The following is an 18,564-nucleotide window of genomic DNA, read 5'->3' as shown; positions in this document are numbered from 1 at the left end:
GCTTCTACTACAACTGTCACCACTACTTTTACTACACGTACTACTACTACCACAATGTTTTAAAGGAATACTTCACCAATTTTTCTAAAATACTACCCCTATTCGAAGCTAAGTGCAAATCAGTGAAGTATTCCTTTAATTTCCCTTTAGCAAGGAATAAAGTAATTTATTATTCTACTTCTGCAAAGGAAAATAAACATAAAAAGTATATATAGAAAAGAGAGAATATTTTTTATATAAACTTAAGAGGTCTCTTTGAAAAATGAAAATTAACAAGTAAATCTGCAGGGCAAAATACAATGATTGGCCCACATTTCTTTAATGTATTTATGATGCGGGCAACAACATGAAATATTTAATTAAAAATTAACGAAAAGTTGATTTCTGAGTAAAAGCATTGTTATTTACTTAGTGCAATACAACAAAGTAAATCATAATCACTGAAAATAACTGTGTAAAGTCGAGACAACTGGTTAAGCATCAAAGAAAAAAAAAACAGGCCATAAGCAGGAGGACTAGACAATGCAATTAAGAAAAACTGAAACAAAGATGGGAAAATTCATAAAGTTCTTTATGAATCTTTATTCATTCATCAAACAAACAAGATACAAAATACACCTTTTCATCTCAATGAAGAAAAAAAAACTTGAGTCCAAACAAAAGTAAGTCAAACTTTATGAAAACAAGCTACACACAGTAAAAACAATCCACACCCTTGAACTCTCCACTCATCCACTCGGGCCTCTTCACTTAGACGCCTGCTGTGCCTGACGACGGAGCAGCACGTAGATCTTCTCTTTGATCCAGTCCTTGTTGTATGGCTGGTATGTCTGCGTGTCGGCACGATACCTGAGGAAACGTATTATTTTACAGTTAGTTTTTTTTTATGTCACGTTGTAAGCCACTCACTCTTCCACACCAAATTCCATAGAGAAAATCAGCAATTGTAGCCTGAAGGGACACAGGAACTGTTAGCCCATTGCGGCCCTAATTGGTATGTTTGTGTTGCTAAGATAAATCCAAAATAACAATTTCAAACAATGATGAAGGGAAATGACACATTTAAACTTCGTGATTGAGGCAGCAACTCCTCTGTGCTGTGATATTAAAATGCTGATTTCCTAAATGGACTTGGTTTACAAAGCAACACAAACCAGTTTCCAGCCTCAAAATGGCCGTTTAATGGCAAGACAAAGTGGTAAACACATTCAAAGATGCTAAGTACGAGTCAGTATCTCAAAAAAACTACACCTCAAAAAATGTGAACTATTGCTGCGTTCCAATTGTATTTAGATGTTTCCCTGCTCAAACTGACACCTGACAAATGAATGGCTCGTTTAAGGCTTTTGCAGAGCTTAATGATGAGCTGACCATTTGAATCAGGTGTGTTGGAGCAGGGCAACAAATTAAACACATAAGGGCAGTGGTACCAGGATTGGAAAACACTGCTTTAATGAAGTGAAAACTGCCAAACTTACACCAAACAGCTGAGGTCAGCCAGGTCATCAATGAAGTCAAACAGCTGGCTGATGTCGTACGTTATTGACGGACTGTTGGGGTTCATTCTTTTTAAATGCTCCTCGTACATCTTACACACACCTGAGCAGGAGAAACACAACACAGCATTAACCTAATCATCCAAATTAACTGGGAGAATAGAAAAATGCTATTTAACTGTTTTGCTGACAGCTAAATACTACTGCTACATGTACAGACATGCAGCAAATGTCCTGTAAAGGAGCAACAGAAAAACCATTGAGCCCTAATGGACGGTAAACTCATACAATGTGTCATTATTTACCTTCCATACACTCGTTCACCGATTCATAATCAGCGTACGTCCTTCCCTCTGGTCTCTTGGTGGGCTGCACCAGCAGGATGGTGTGAGACTGAAAAACAACAAATGTTCAGACTTTACATTCATGTCAGTGTTATTATGACACAATAATGTGATTCACTATCGTAATGTAAAGGTACTACCAACTACTTGTTTTCAGAAAAAATACTTTATACATTTGAATTCTGCGTTTTTGAGTTTGCAATCAATGTCAGGTAATTTGGTGGCCTTAAGAGTTGGTAAACAAATGAGTTATGATTTAATGTAACGTTGGATATAATAGTATTGTGCTAGTAACATTGAGTACTTTAAAGTATAACACTAAATGTTTGCTCAAATTAAGTATGTTTGAATTGTTTTATTTATGTACCGTCTTTTTGTTGATCAAATTTCACTCAATTTTTTCATTTCCATGTACCTTAGACCTGACTCTACTAAATGCAGCTATATTTGGCTAAACCTTTAATTTCTCAGTAGTAAATAAATATAAGCGACAGCGACCTGGTTCTGTAGCAACGACCCAAATGCCAAACAACCCCCACATTCACGTTAAGGTTCACAGGCTCTTTCTTTCTAAAATCTGCTTCGGTGAAACGACTAGTTTTCGGATAACATAAATCCAAAAATAACCGCGTGTTATTCAAACATTGTACCATAACTGCGTATTCACCATGTTTTCGTTTTTCAGTCGTTTTCTTCAGCTTTTGCGTGAATCCTCGCTTCTTCGCCTTTTCTGACCTCTGACACCGGAAGAACAACGTGCTGTCTATGATGCGTTCACGTACGCCGGCGCTATCGGAAATTATACAGTTCTCACGCGGTATCCCAATTTAACAACTATTTTAAGTGGCTCGTTGTCGACATTTTTTCGAGTCAACACTGTCAAATCCGTGTCAATAATATTTTAGTGTATTTATTAATTACCAGTAGCGCATTGGTTGCGGTACACGCCCAGTAATTGGAAAGTCTGTATTTCTTCTCCTTTAAAGCGCATGGTGGAGCAGTGGCGTTGCTAGGACTTTGGGAGGTCACCATGGGTTGACCATGCACTACTCTACAGGCTCAACTCTTCTCGGTTGGGTATCACCCATGGCATTTTTGTTAAGTGTTGTAATTTTGATGGCACCCTTACTCCCTGTATTACAGTAGACTGATGTACTGTTGTTTAAGCCAGTACTTAAATACTCAAATAGTAGGGTGTGGTGAGGTGTCGGGTGGTGAGAGGCAGGGCGGGACAACTCATACAGTGAAGAAAATAAATATTACCAGGTTCTCAATAGTATTTCAATTCAGGGGGCATGAAAAAATGTCTGTGGTCTAGGGGGGCATGACAGAAAATAATTGAGAACCACTGGTTTAAGCTAAGATATACGGTTCATACGGAAGTGGTGTCAAGGAAGTGAAGTCTCCCACATTGCTGGTTGTTTCTGCTACTAGCTCTGGTGATGAAAGTCTGCATTATTTTTCTCTGCTAAAAAAACATGCCAAGAGGCTAAAGGTACTCCTCAATGTAGGCAGGGTCATCATAGCGAGGCTGCATTAAACCGCCGTGATGTCATTTTATATGCGACACAAACACTCAAACTGTCAGGCAAAGCAGTTGTTTTCGGTGTACGGAATCATTAGTATCAGTTAATTAAAAAGATCAGTTCAGTGCTTCCTGCATGACTGGAGTGCAGACTCCGTCTGACACAGGCAATTAACCGAAATACGACTAAACGGGTTCCGATTTCCTTGCTAAATGTTGGAGATTAACTCATGTTTCAAGTCTTTTTAACTGATCTACAGTTCGGCATTGTTTAGTTTGATTCTTCAACCAAAACCAGGTACTATCCCTAATGGTAACGCAAACAAAAACGAGTAGTCAAGTCATGCTTGAAAAGGTATAGTGGAAAAGTGCTATTTTGCATGGTAAATACAGATATTTTATGTTTTGCTTTGCTTTATTTCTACATGTTGTTACAGCATATTCTATTCTATTTCTAATCTTAATAGTCAACATTTTTCTCCTCTATTGTATATTCATAGATAGTTAAATTGTTTATGTTTATTAATTGTTACCTTTACCCCGACTGTCGTTGCTACTTTAACACTGCAAATTTTCCCATTGTGAGACTAATACAAGACTGTCTTGTCTTATCTTATCTTAATCACTGATGAATAATAACACATTTTCTTATGTAGAACAGCACCAACATACCAGTAGTTTCTTCAATTCCATTTCCACCTGTCACAGTCTTTGGGAATCTTTTGTGTGATTTTGAGATCTACAACAAATGCATTTCTCCAGAAAATACAGTGGCAAATGTTAAGTCCTCTTGCTTTGTCATGTGTGTGCACATCCATGTGTGTACTACTTGTGTTGTTGCCTTTAATCTGTGTGCTTTGTCTTGCTGATCTTTGATCTGCCTGGTAAAGATTACAGAAAAGGTTAAATGTTCCAAAAGTTTTAAAATGAGAATAATATTGAAATAGTAGAAATCATGTCTGGAACAATCTATACATTCTGTTGTGTGAATTGTTTTGAAATTATGGGAGGACAGCCCACATGTTTACCATGTAATAACAAAGAGAACAGGAAAGCAATAGTTTGTTTAATAGATATTTGTGTATATTTCAATTCAAGATATGCATTTTAGATACATTTCTACAAATTCATAAGTCCATTATCTAGAAATGTCAGAAAAAGAAAGGAAATTCTTAAATTAAATTACAGACTCACAGTCCAGTTCAGGAAAGAAAAAACACAGGATAAACAGCAAAATATGAACTATATTTTTAAATGGAGCTACTAATATCTCCATAGCTATAAATAACATATCATGCACAAATTTGCTCTTATCGCGATTTATGAGGGAATCGACGCTTCTTTTAAAAAGTAGGGCTCCATATAATTAGGAAACGGTCGTTTAAACGACATGACTTGAACGCGGCATGGCAGCATTTTATTTACTTTTTCTGTCGCTACTTGAAACGCTAACACTGAATATATATGTGATTTATATAAATGTACGTTTGAATAAATATTATTTTGAATTGAAAAATGAGCGAAATAAGCACCAATTGATCTGATCGTGAACGCCTCCCGGATGTGAGAGGGCAGGAGCCGGAAGTAGTTCTGGTTAGTTTACACCAGCGGCCGGATGTTCTGTGAGAATACAGGTCCAACAAAGACGGGAAAGCCCCCGGGTTTTAAGCCTACTTCGAAACACAAACTAAGGTAAATATTTACAGTTTACTTTAGATTAATGTCAACATTTTAAGCGCTACCTTCCCCTTCAATGCTTTTTTTTGTGAGCCGTGCAAGTTGTGTAGCATTAGCCTCATTAGCGCGGCCGCTGCTCGCTATGACATTATTGGCTAACTGGTTGTTGTAGTGAGGGACCCACCTCAAAGTAATTTCACACAGTAAAAGCATCACCTTAACTTTACAATATTTATTATTAAGAACATACGATGTATGCCACATTTAATCTTACTCTTCAAAATCTATCAGTATTATTATCTGGTAGTTAATCAGTAACGTGAACGCAACACTCCCGTTATGCACATAACATGTTTAGTACTAATGTGCACAGGAGGATGTTTAACGTTTTGATGCCCTTCAACATTCAACTCGGCGTGGTTTGTGTCGTTTTAGATGAATGACATGTCCACATTTTCAACCAAGTATCACAAGTGGCGCTTGATTCCCTACTGTATTTTTGAATCTTACGTGACAACTGCAGTCGTTTTTTATATTTCACATTAATTAAAATTACAAGTAAATATTATTTTGAAAATTATAAAAAAATGTTGATCAGTGTTTACAAACATGGAAATGATGATGTTGAATTTCTTGATTTGTTCATAAATCAAAAATTATACAGTTTTGATTATTTCTTTGTTATATGGAGCTAACAAATCTCAAAATATTCAAATTTATGAAGCTGAGAAATAAGAAAACTGGTTTTAATAATTAAAAAAAACACCTGAAGCGATAATAACAATTTAGCTGACAATTTGTATTATCTTTTTTCTCCTTTGTTTTGATTGCTTGTTCTGTGAAGAATAATTGGTGTTTTGAAATGCGCTTATGAAATCTATTATTATTATTTTACCTTGTGCTCGAACCCTATCGAAACTGAAGGAATTATTATTAATAAATATTTTATGAATAAAGTAGGTGAATGTGAAGTAAAAAAAAAATCAGATGTCAGTGTAGACTTTCTCTACTTAAACCCATCACATAGTATAATCTCTTTGCTTAAATAGATAAAAATGATACAATGTTTTATATCTAATGCTAAAGTTTCAATATAAAATTCGCCCTCCATGTGAAATACAAAATGTGAATTTTTAGGATGTAGACCATGATATAGAAATACAAAATGTGAATTTTTAGGATGTAGACTGGTAATGATATGGCATACAGTTGATATCATGTATATGATATAGAACCTTAAATATTACCATGATAATTGTGAGCTCTTTGAAAACTCTTTGACTGTACACACAGCTTTACACAGGTATTAATTACAGACACATTTTTTTAATAGTATCATAAATCTTACCTGTCAGTGGTCAGAAATTGTGTGTTAAAGACCGCCTTTAACACCAAAACAACATGACCGAAACAGGATGTTGTGATGATGCATGCAAAAACTGCAGCCAACATGCGTCTGTCTATTCCCGCTTAGAGTCTGTCCAAGATCAGTTTGGAACACTAATAAAACAGTTCCAACAAGATGTGAGTACACGGTGGAACAGCACCTATTAAATGCAGGAAAGTCTCTATGTGCAAAAGCGAAACTTGGCTAATTGGCTTGATTATGAACTCCTAGCGACGTTCACTTCACATCAGTGAGTATCATACATCTTTATGGTGAACATTCTCTTCTTGCCCCCTTTGAGCAGTTATCTAAAGACATCAGCTCATCTGATGCATCTGTGAGTTGTTCCATTAATTGCCGCACTAACATGTCTTCTACACAAAGAGGTTGAGGAGGACCATGGAGTGAAAACGATGAAAAGTCAACATGTTTTACTAAGATCTACTCGCACTTCATCGCAGCTGTATTCGATCCTCGTATTAAAGATCACTACTTGGATGCGGGGATAAAGCAGTGCGTTCTCCATTTATGTCAGTGTGCGTTGGTGTTTCATTGAAGTGAGGTGTGAAATTATTTTATAGTTAGGTTCGCTTGTTAACATATGTCATAGGTATCTGAATATTAATTTCGTTTCATGCCATTTCCGTGTTAATATCTAGCGAATTTACAGACCCCTGGTGACTTTTTTTTTAGTTTTTAAAAAACAGTGACTCATGTCATAAACAAATACTATAAGAATTCACAATTCTGCTGCACGAGTGAGATCCATCTAACTGTATTTACTGTGGGTGTAGAGTCAGACACACGCAGCGCGCACACAAAGTCACAGACACACATAAACGGATTGGGAAAAAAATACCATTTCAGGTCCTAAAACGCCGTCTCTGTGTGGACGAAAAAAAAATTGTGCATATTCACCTCAATCCGTTTCTGTGTGGACAGCCCCTTAGTCATTGATTTAATTATTTTTTTCCACCAGACATTTTGGCTGGTAACATCTTTCTTTGCCAGTCAAATTCACATCGGCCAACAATTTTCATTTCGGTGCATCCCTCGTTTTTAAGTTTCATGAAACTGTGTTTGTTTACACCCCTCATTCAGTTTGTTGAACCTTATCTTCTGTTCTCTCTCGTCAGGGAAAACAAGTCCGCTTTGCATGTGAGGCCAAGTATCTGCTGAGTCAACGATGGTGAACAATATTGAAATGGACGTTGAAAACAATAGGGTGAGTATGAAAGAGGGTGACACAGTTGCTAAAATATTGGGTAATGATTGGCCAATACGTGTTTCAGTGTCACATCAGTGATGAAAGAGTCTTTTCTGTCTCACAGTCAGTGTGTGAGGAGTTTCAGTTTGATGACTTGATTTTTTTTATTAGGTCTCATTATAAGATAAAGTAGAAACAAGGTTACATAATCCTTTGCCATAAAGGAGTGGCTTTGCTACCGTATTCAAGAGGTCAAAGTTTGCCTTCACTGTCACTGTCTGCTCATAAATCATCCAGGTTTTTGTTTACCCAACATCAGTTGTGTACACAAAGTACCACAATAATTCCCTTTCTCTTCTGTTGGCGTTCAACATTCCTCTCATTCAGACCATTGTAAGGTCATGTCTCTATGACTTGAAAGAGCATTTAAAGGTCAAGTGTGTAACATTTCGGAGGGTTATTTGGCAGATATTCAATATTGACTACCCATAAGTATGTTTATTTAGAGTATAATCGCTTTAAGATGCGTTTGTTTTGTGTTTGTTCTAGTTTTTGAATAAGACTTTATATGTATGTAAGGGAAGGCCTGAGTGGTTTGATGTTTGACATACTTCCTGGTACGCAAAGCCTACAGTAGTTCCCTGACATACAAGGAAAATGGAGGGTGAGCAAAGGAGTCTGCAGTCACACCAATGTATGTCATTAATTCTTGCACCTAAATAAGCTGGTACCTCTTTTACTTATATGCTGGCACCCTCTACAGCTATTTTTTTCTGTTTATTTATTTTGCCTAATGAAGAAAGTCAATGGGATATCGGCAAATAGTTCAACATTGTGCATCCCTACTCTCACATAATACTCAAATTAAGCTGAGTTAGTGAAGTTTTCTGCATCTGGCATCCTTGTTATTTGCATTGGCCTTATTCCCAGGAATGATAAAAAAAACAACGTATTGTCCCACACGCTGAGGTCATTTTACACAGGTTTTTGGGTTTTTTTTAAAGCTGCGGCAGCTTTCACTACTCAGATCAGTCTTTGGGGATGCCTCTTCCTGTCGTCCTTTCTGTGTACCTGATGAGATTGCTTCATATCTGGGTCATCGCATGTCTCGACTCGACCGCCAGTCTGACAGTTTTAGTTCACAAAGTCTCCTTGAGTTTCCCTTTTTTTATTTTTCCCTGACAGAACAGATACTAAGGGTGTGTGGGAATGAGTGTTGTAATAATTGGAAGAACTGGCACGGTGTGTGAGAATGTGTAAGCTGTTTTGTCAACAAATACAACCATCCTGTAATATAGTTGTTTTTGTCCACAAATGATCTGTTTTTCCTGCTCCTACTTTCTTACACTCTAAATTGACCGTAGGTGTGAGTGAAAGACTGGATGGTTGTTTGTCTGTATATGTGTCCCTGCGATGGACTGACAATCTGTTTATCGTGTACCCCGCCTAACAATGTCTATTTTAATGTCATTTTCAAAAGTTGAATAATCATTTTGTGTTTGACATGTGTATTCATGTAAATATATAATTTATCACATCTGAATTTGACCTTATAAGAGGTGTATGAACCCTGAAAACAGATGATTCCCTCATATCTGTGTGGGTAACTTTGTTAGATCTCACTCTTTGTATCTTATTCTTTCCCCAGAACTTTTCACAAAAAAGGCGGTGAAGTTACTGACAGTGACGTCATCTTTTGGCTAACTTTCTGCCTGTTGCTTCACCGACAAACAGCCCAAGTTCACAGAGGACCGCCTCTTTATGGAGTTCTGGTGCCTGATTGGATAGTGTGCTGTGATTCTGGATTTACTCTCAGAGCCCAGGGACTGATAGACCCACATCACTGGCCAAACACTGTAGATTCAGTGACAGCCATCAAAATGTAGAGGCAGCAACATTTTTTTTTGCTTTTTGAGCACTGAATTACAAGAAACACTGGGAGAAAAATAACAGGGTTGATCAAGCACTGTCAAAGTTACATTGTATACTTGATTTTATCGTAAATCAAGTTATTACAATTTGGCTCATGATGTTTTATTGGACCACACTTAGATAGAGTTGATAAACTGGCATCATCTTGTTGGTTAATATCAGTATTTTTTTGTTTTGTGATGTTCTTTTGATCACAAGAAAGTCAAAATAATATAAAACAGAAAGATTTTGTATGAGAACCCCGGTGTTTCCACCCACTGTCATTCAGCAGCAGTGCACCACAATAAGAGCACCGCTGCTAAACCTTCCCACAATTATTAACATTAATGTTCTGCTGATGAGTCACTCATAATTGCACAAGCAAGCATCAAGTAAAGATACAAACAACCTAAAAATTACAATTTACAATGTAATTTATCGTTTGACTAAAAAATAGACAGTTTATTGTGAGCAATTCACCAAAACACAAAGCAATAAAGCACATTTGTGCATGTTGTAATGTAATGTATAGATTGAATAGAATCTGTGGGTCCTAACCCAATCTCTTTTAATAGACCCGAAACTGAGTAATTCAAAAACCTGAAATCTGATTGTTCTTTAATACCCACAGGACCAACAGGGGTCCAGTGCAGCTCATGAACCTGCCCAGCCGCAGCCACAGGAGGCTGGGGTGCCCAGAGCACGGTCAAGGGGAAGTTCAGGGGGTGAAGGAGGAGGAGGAGGAGAAGGAGGAGGCAGTGGACCAGAGCAGAACGGCCAGCCACCCACCGCCCGTGCTCCCCGCGTGGTGGAGACCGAGGAGGACGAGGATGAAGAGCTGACCTTGAAATACGGGGCCAAACACGTCATCATGCTGTTCGTCCCCGTCACGCTCTGCATGGTGGTTGTTGTGGCAACCATTAAGTCAGTCGGCTTCTACACTCAGAACGATGGACAGAGATTGTAAGTGTTTGTGACGTGTGGTGATCACTCACTTCTGGTGTGTGAGTGAAATGCCATATAATGTTTTAGCCACTAGGTGGAGTTGATGCGTTATCTTTTGCATAGTTTGAATTTCAAGACTTCACTATAATTACATTCTGAGCTTTGTGGCAGAGTCTGGCTCAGAGAACAGAAACATAACATTTTATATCTTTAGCTCTTGTCCAGAGCAATTTAACCCAACTGAACCCCCACAGAAACTGTACTCAGATATTACATGAAAACAATTTCATTCATGTCGTGGTACTGTAAGTTAGAAGAATTCACCTTTTTCATTATTGCATGTACAGTATGATATACTTTCCGTTCTTTGCTGTTGATAACTTGACCCCGACTCACGCCCTCAGGATCTACACACCGTTTCCTGAAGACACAGACACGGTGGGACAGAGAGCTCTGCACTCCATCCTGAATGCCACCATCATGATCACTGTGATCATCGTCATGACCCTGGTCCTGGTGCTGTTATACAAATACCGCTGCTACAAGGTACACACTCAGAATCGCACTGCAACACATGATGCTGTCACAGCAGACCTGAGATTCACTCTGTGAGGTTTGTTTAAAACCGATTTACCTGCTTCTTTTTGACTTGGGTTTGCTAATAACTTTAACAATGGAACTGTTTTCTTCAATATGCATATATTTTATTTTTTATTTATAGAAACGTAAACATACAGTACCCTACTATATTTATATTCCTAAATTTCAGCTTATACCTGGAAGTAAATGCTGAAATGTTCATCTTTTGATGTCAAACCCAAATGTTTTCAGTCTGTGGCAAAAATAAAGGAATTGGCTTCACTGTTCCAATACTAATAAAGACGCATTCAAATTTGACACAAAGAGGTGTGTCCTGTTGGTTTAGAGTTGGCCCTTTGGCATTGTTTTTTTTTTTGTTAAACTTTGATGTCAGTGCTGTATGTGCCAGCAGTCTATATTGTACATTATTTGGACAGTATTTTTTATGTTGGAATATTTTGAGGGATCTTAATCCTGTTTAAGGTTAATCTTAGAAAGTGACTTGTCATAGATTGATGCTCCTACTTTTCAAATATTGTAGCTGCATCATATTTAGTTGATAGAGGTGTGAACGTTGTTCTGGGCCAAAACCAATAGACCAGAGAAGACAATGTTGATATAGCGCTTTCTGTAAACCTGCACAGTCCTGTAAGGCAAGGCAAGGCAGCTTTATTTATATAGCATATTTCATACACAATGGCAAACATTTAACAGTAAAAATTGGAGAAATAAAAATAAAATCAATTTAGAAATAAAAATAAAAACAATTGTAAAAAAACAAAAAAAAAAATTATAATTTATCACATACACTGTGCAGAAAAGCTGCCTGGGTTTTAAATTATAGCAGTTATCTGTACTGTTTCAAATGTATAAGTGCTGTGAAACCTCACACACCAGCAGGAGCAGACAGGCGCAGCTGAGGCTGAGCACTTCACAAGAGTGGATCTTTGCTCTGTCAAAACTCGGTATTGCGCACTGTCTTGTCCACTCTGGAAAAAAACACTCATCTAGCGCTGGTAGTTTAAAACAAACAAGTTTTCGCAAGCACTGATTTGTTGAAACCTTGTTATTTAAATTCCCGTATATCTTTGTCTCCACAGGTGATCCAAGGCTGGCTATTCCTCTCCTCTCTGCTCCTGCTCTTCTTCTTCTCTTACATCTACCTCAAGTAAGCCATGCCCCCCTGAACATTTTATCTAACTGATTATAAAGTGTTTTTTGTTTTTTTTTATCCGTCTGTTTTTTATGTGCATTTTTCATTTGCCCTTAAAAAACTGGAATGAATTTTACAGACATTTCAGAAATGTCTTGAAATATTGCACAAAAGTTTTATGCTTAGAGGAAAAGTTGGTGAATCAAATAAATGGGATTACGAATGCATTGGAAACGGATGTAGTGAATAAATGTTGGTGCTTAAAATCATGTGACTCAGCTTCTGCGTTTTGCTGCACTGGAAAAGTAACAAAAATACCTGAAACGGCAGGAAATTCCTCAGCTGTGGATCAGACTTTGATTACTTGAAGACAGTCTGTTTCGCTTCTAGGCTGTATATTTTGACCTCAAAGACGATTTTTAGGTTCGGGATTTAACTTTTCCCCGAAGTTTGAACATATATCCAAATTATGGATAGAAACGGACAGTCCTTCTTCTTTCCCTTCTTTAGTAATGTGGATTTTTGCACCATTTAGTGCTTATATTGTTGAACTGACTCCCAATATTCACTTAATCGCAGTTAAGCAGGAAGGCACATATTCTTTCAATGAATTTTAGTTTTCAGAATTTTAATATGTTATATATTTTAATGGAAACACTGCTCTAGTCTTTAAAATCAAGTTGTTGTGATTCTTTGCGATGACAGATAAAGTATTCACGCTCTGTCTCTCTCCATCCAACAGAGAGGTTTTCAAGACCTACAATGTGGCCATGGACTATTTCACCCTGGCAATAATAATCTGGAACTTCGGAGTGGTGGGCATGATGTGTATTCACTGGAAAGGACCTTTGCGGCTTCAGCAGGCCTACCTCATCATGATCAGCGCCCTCATGGCCCTGGTTTTCATCAAGTACCTGCCAGAGTGGACGGCCTGGCTTATATTAGCTGTCATATCTGTCTATGGTAAATCCTCCACTGTCCTCTTCCTGTTCACTTTGACCTTTCTGTGCTTTTAAAGAACAAAAAAGCCTTTGACACAATCTTTTTAAGATGGTTTTGTGCCACATTCAGTCATCTGTTTCCTTTTAGTGCTCAAGGACAGAAAGCAACTACTCAAAGTACTCGTTACCTAACATAATTTCTTCTACACAATATGAGTTTTTAAGATCATTAAAAAGTATTAACATTTGAATCCTTCATTAAGTTTAATAAGTAGAAAAACTGCTTCTTAAATATAACGCAAGGATTTTGTTACCTCTCCAGTGTGATGTATATATTCTATAGGGAGTGAGCAATTATCATTAGTGAACTGCGGGATATTGGTGTGTTCTATTTACGTTAGAATTTGGAAGTCAGAACTGAGTCAGAATTGACTGCATCAGTGTTGAGACGTCAGAAATGAAAGGTATGTCGGGCTAGCCCTTGTTACCGGTCCTTAACAATGCTCTACACGATATTTTGCTCTAAGCAGCAAAACTTAACAGAGAAATTAACAGTTAAGTATTTTTACTATGGAAGAGAATAGCAGCTATCTTAGAGTTCTAAGTCGAGGATTGCGAGGTTGCTCAGACTTTCCGATTTGGAAATCCGACCTGGGGGGCATTCCCATTGAAAAGTCTGACTAGGAACTCCGTATTCCGACTACAACTGGATGATGCCATATGTGTCAACACGTTTTACAAACGTGTTTGATGGAAGACTGTGATTCTACAAAATGCAGAAATCAAAGCACAAAGCTGATTGTTCTTTATTGCAGGAAATTATCAGAAGAAGAATTTCTCACAAGCTGTCATCAATAGTGGCCACTGTAGTTGATAATGAATATTGTGTGTAGTTCGTTTGAAAACTTTCTCCTGTTATTCTTCTTTGTATTTTAGCTGTCTAATAATATCAATAAATGGAAATGACACAGTTCACATTTGGAATCATCAAAAAGAAAACCCATTGGCAGAATAAAACCAAGGCATTTAAATTAAATTACATCTTTTTGAGTTGCCACTCAGTGAGATAATAGTTTAATTTACTCTAAACCTCATTGCACATATTGTAGAGTTGAGGTTTTAACAGTTCACACTCCCTGTCGACTCAATCAGAGACATTTTGACCTCCTGTTATTATATACGTCTGCTTCCGCCTGCTGTTTTTGACCCTTGTGTCTTCTGTTTGGTGTCTCACGTCACTTGTGTATCCGTCTTCTCTCCTGTGACAGATCTGTTAGCGGTGCTCTGTCCTAAGGGGCCTCTGAGGATCCTGGTGGAAACGGCTCAGGAGAGGAACGAACCCATCTTCCCAGCTCTCATCTATTCCTGTAAGATTATGGACTTAAATATGAAGTTTCAAGTCATAAATCTAAATGTGTAGTACAATACATCAGGCAATATGCTACGTATATACACTTTATAAAATTGTAGTTAAATATAATACATAAAAGCACATCCATTAAACCAATCACAGCAACTCTATGCTTTTAAATGCTGCCTTTAGGTAAGAACTGTCTCTTTAATTTGTAAACACTCTTTTAATCAAACAGCAGCACATAAATAAGTATTATTTGTTGTCACTAAACGAAACATTATCAGATGGATTCAAAAAAGAAAAATGTCAAATTATATGGGCCAAAAATATCTCCATCAACAACTTTTGGCTGCCCTGATTTCTAAAACTGGCATCAGGCATAGAATTGCCCATAGTGGCCAAGGCCTAGTATTAAGTTAGTATTATTGCTTGTAACACAAACTTTCAAATGCACTTCCTCCTCAGCTACAATGGTGTGGCTCGTCAACATGGCCGACACTGACAGGCCACAGAGGAACTCGACAGAAGCAGAGCCGCCTCAACAAGACGGTGAGTGAGTTTGTGAGTATTTACTGTTCATCAGCTGTTGTTGTTTATCCTGACTGATATCACTGGTCTGCAGCCGTGGCGTCTCCTGCGCCCTCCACTCAGTCGCAGGACGACGGGGGCTTCAACTCCACCTGGGTCAACCAGCAGGAGCACCAGCTGGGAGCGATCCAGTCTACTGAGGAGACCAGGAGGGAGGTCCAGGAGATGCCGTCTGATCGTCCCCCTGTTGAAGAAGACGATGAGGAGCGTGAGTGCTCGCAGCGGAACTGCGTTACATTTCTGTCGTCTATTGTTTGATGTTGTCATAACAAACAAAGTGAAGTGAAATAAGATGATTCTTTTATCTCTGATATGATCATCTTCAAGTTTCCTCTCCTCCAAACAAATAAAAGGGTTTTTAGGAATTTTTCTGTGACCCTTCTGTGAAGTTAGCGTGTTTGTGAATGTGCGTGCACGTTAGTCTGTGGACTGTTTTTAGTTGGAGCAGATTAGCAACGGCTCGGTTTGGTGTCTGTACTATTTGAGCGCCCACATTCCCTGTAACCTAAAGCTTCAGTAAATATGGGGTCGGAGCTTGTGTTTGAACGCTAATTACAGTCTAAGAAGAGATTTCTATAGGGCTCTGAGGGTGTGGGGACAGAATAATTAACTCCACCCTGAATGTGGTGTCCTCCTGTGTTTTCAGGGGGCGTCAAGCTCGGCCTCGGAGACTTCATCTTCTACAGCATGCTGGTGGGAAAGGCCTCGGCTGCAGCCAGCGGCGACTGGAACACCACGCTCGCCTGCTTTGTAGCCATCCTCATTGTGAGTGACACCGCAGCTGCTTATTTTGGTGTCAAACTCAAGACACCGCAACCCTGTCTCTGTCTCTCAGCGCAATGTCTTAACCCCACGTTGTGTGAACCGCTTAATTTCTTTGTTTGGTACGCAGTCACTCAGTGTGTCATTTCCTGTTTTATTGTGTCTTGTCTGCAGGGTCTATGTCTGACCCTGCTCCTCCTCGCCATCTTCAAGAAAGCACTCCCCGCTCTTCCCATCTCCATCTTCTTCGGCCTGGTCTTCTACTTTGCCACCGACAACTTGGTACGGCCCTTCATGGACAAGCTGGCGCTACACCAGTTCTACATTTAGCAGGACGCAGCTTTGATAACCTTCCCACCCACATGAGTCTCTGGCTAACAACATGAGAGTGTCCCTTTCACAGCCTGGGAACAAAAGATGATGACTCATCCTTTCCTACAAACTCACAATGATGGGACACAAGTTATTTTTGTTCTGCCTTTCTTTCTGGCGCCAAGAGACGGTATTCCCTACAACAGCTGTTCCCACATATTTTACTTTCCATTTTTAAACCCAGAAATGACATTTCAGGCTCGACTTTGGACCTCATCTTCAAATTGTCCATCACTGGTCTCAGGCAAAATCTGAAATGAGTGAGAATATTTTACCTTTATTTATCCAGGGAAGCTTTTCAACAGCTCATCTGCTACTTTTTCGTCCAGCAGCGCCCGCTTTCACTCCACTCACATTCATATCTAGGAGCCGGTTCAACTACAGTCTTCCCCAACTGGGGCTTAACAGCAGGTGCCTTGCTCATGGACACCTTGGTGTTAGCTGTTGGGTGAAGGAAGACAGTTTGATTGAATTTCTGCTCCTAAGACTTAAATCAAACAACTTTTCCCTTCATTTTTCATATCCTCCGAGCTACGAGCGACCCCAAGCTTCACTGAAGATTCAAAAAACGCCTTCAAGTAATGGAGACGCGATGATGATATTGATTATAGATCGATAAATGTATAGTTTGATTGTGAATGAGCCGTCGGTCACCACAGAGTGCTCTCCTCACCACTGTTCCAATGGTTAGGACCTTTTGTTTTTTCCACCCACATTTGACATAAAAAAATGATCTCAAAGCTCTGACGCTGGAGAGATTCACAACCAGAAAGATTTGCACTGAACACGATGTGTTGAACACATCACGTGTAGCTTTCACACGTGGGAAAGTGGAACATGTATATCAAGAATTTGACTGTTTATGTGACACTGATTTCACCCCCTTTTCGTAACTTAAAGCTGTAGTGTGTAACCTTTGGTGATTCTATTGTTCTGCCTCTGGTGTTTGGTAACAGAAAGGATGTCTCATTGTTTGTACTCCAACCTGTTTGCACTCGTCTCGCTTTACTAGCTCAATGCTGCTGTCGCCTCAGTCAGTCTTTACGTGTGTGCGGCGTGGCTCCATAAGATCTAAAAATGATTATGGGAGTGTTGTGTGAACTCATTTGACAGTGGCGTGAATGTGACAGCCATTTGATTATGCTTTAAAGTTACACACTACAGCTTATTGTTGCCCCATTGACTGAATTGACGGCACAGAACTGCAGAGGGAGTCAACTTGACACACGCTCACGCCGAGACTCATCTGCCGCTGCCGTTAGCTGTGTTTGCTGTCAGCCACTGAGCAGTTCTGCTGGAGCAGTTGGAGGTTCAGTGCCTTGCTCAAGGGCGTTTTCAGTAGTAGTCGTCGTAATTGTTGTTGTTATTGTGAGACAGAAACATGCTCATTCATTCTCTACCCTGACTGAGATGTACATTTTTTTTTTTGTAAACATGTCCAGGGATTGTAACCTGTGATCGTCTGGTCGCAAACTCCGAACCTTTAGGCAACAGCTGCCATTATGACGCTCGCCTGGTGCTGTCTTTAAAACTATGCTACATCACACACACTAAAATAATTTTGTCTGTACACAGACACTGTTTTTTCCCCCCCCTAAGATATGCAGAAGCACCACTTTGTACTTTTTGAAACATAAATGTTAGCGGGGATCCCCGACACATAGATCAGAAAAATCTGAGAAAACGTGACAACAAACAAACAACAGGAAAAACCCTGTCCTTGTAAACGAGGGAGTTGAATTTGTGGACGTTAAACATGAAGAGTCTAGTTGGCTATTTTAATCCAATTGAACAAGAAAACATTTTGATTTGAAATGTGTATGGACTCAAACTCGGTGGTTTGTGCTGATGAGCTGCACTCGTTGCTCTTTTGATGTTGCGCTCGACTTTCACTATTAGTAGCAGAGAAAAGAAACCAACAAGGAACAATCTACTAAACTTGTTCTGAGACTTTTCTCAAACCTTCGGAGATCTTTTCCCCTTTTTCTTTCGGGGGAATATTTGGGGTGATTGGATTTTGTTCTGGCCTTCACATACGTACATGTGTGTTATGCAAAGGTTATTCAATTCAGATTTTGTTCTTTTTTTTAATAAACAAAGTGAAAATAACCCATTTACTCCCTATGTGTGAACTGCTGCATGTGCACACTCTCAAATCTCTCTTTTCTCTCTGGTGACTCTGAGAAAGTTTCACATCCGAAATAGAAAAATTGATGTCATGATGATGTTCAAACTAATTGCACAGTGTGGAGGCGGTAGAAAAACAACAGTCTGTGTTTATATCGTAGTTTGTATCGTAATCATAGTTTGGTTTTGCTTTTTT

General features: G+C 38.8%; 2 protein-coding genes across 2 annotated transcripts; one reads left to right on the top strand and one right to left on the bottom strand.

Annotated features, from left to right (window-relative positions):
• Positions 1 to 562: 562 nt before the first annotated feature.
• On the bottom strand, positions 563 to 2,600 carry LOC122783138 (enhancer of rudimentary homolog). The gene is made up of 4 exons (XM_044047780.1): positions 2,508 to 2,600; positions 1,802 to 1,889; positions 1,479 to 1,599; positions 563 to 849 (listed from the first exon to the last, which is right to left on the bottom strand). Exons 1-4 carry the CDS (start codon positions 2,508 to 2,510, stop codon positions 747 to 749), a joined length of 315 nt encoding a protein of 104 aa, XP_043903715.1. The 5' UTR covers positions 2,511 to 2,600; the 3' UTR covers positions 563 to 746.
• Positions 2,601 to 4,958: 2,358 nt separating this feature from the next.
• Positions 4,959 to 18,350, top strand: psen1 (presenilin 1). The gene is made up of 11 exons (XM_044047783.1): positions 4,959 to 5,057; positions 7,566 to 7,654; positions 10,179 to 10,510; positions 10,897 to 11,038; positions 12,172 to 12,239; positions 12,967 to 13,187; positions 14,434 to 14,532; positions 14,985 to 15,068; positions 15,142 to 15,315; positions 15,754 to 15,872; positions 16,044 to 18,350. The coding sequence occupies exons 2-11, from the start codon at positions 7,616 to 7,618 to the stop codon at positions 16,197 to 16,199; spliced, it is 1,434 nt and encodes a 477-aa protein (XP_043903718.1). The 5' UTR covers positions 4,959 to 5,057; positions 7,566 to 7,615; the 3' UTR covers positions 16,200 to 18,350.
• Positions 18,351 to 18,564: the final 214 nt, after the last annotated feature.

The sequence above is a fragment of the Solea senegalensis genome, linkage group LG16 (genome assembly GCF_019176455.1).
Source record: "Solea senegalensis isolate Sse05_10M linkage group LG16, IFAPA_SoseM_1, whole genome shotgun sequence".
NCBI classification, from domain to species: Eukaryota; Metazoa; Chordata; class Actinopteri; order Pleuronectiformes; family Soleidae; genus Solea; species Solea senegalensis.
Note: the sequence above shows the minus strand (reverse complement) of the source record. Positions and strands in the feature narration are given on the sequence as shown.

What these genes read in the sequence shown, in the direction of transcription:
- LOC122783138 (XM_044047780.1), bottom strand. An exon ending in GGTGAACGAGTGTATGGAAG is followed by an intron (nt 1,600 to 1,801) that starts GTAAATAATGAC and finishes TCTCCTGCTCAG; the next exon opens with GTGTGTGTAAGATGTACGAG. An exon ending in GCTGACCTCAGCTGTTTGGT is followed by an intron (nt 850 to 1,478) that starts GTAAGTTTGGCA and finishes ACGTTTCCTCAG; the next exon opens with GTATCGTGCCGACACGCAGA.
- psen1 (XM_044047783.1), top strand. Translation starts at nt 7,616, where the DNA reads ATGGTGAACAATATTGAAATGGACGTTGAAAACAATAGG. An exon ending in AGCTGTCATATCTGTCTATG is followed by an intron (nt 13,188 to 14,433) that starts GTAAATCCTCCA and finishes CTCCTGTGACAG; the next exon opens with ATCTGTTAGCGGTGCTCTGT. An exon ending in GCTTTGTAGCCATCCTCATT is followed by an intron (nt 15,873 to 16,043) that starts GTGAGTGACACC and finishes TCTTGTCTGCAG; the next exon opens with GGTCTATGTCTGACCCTGCT.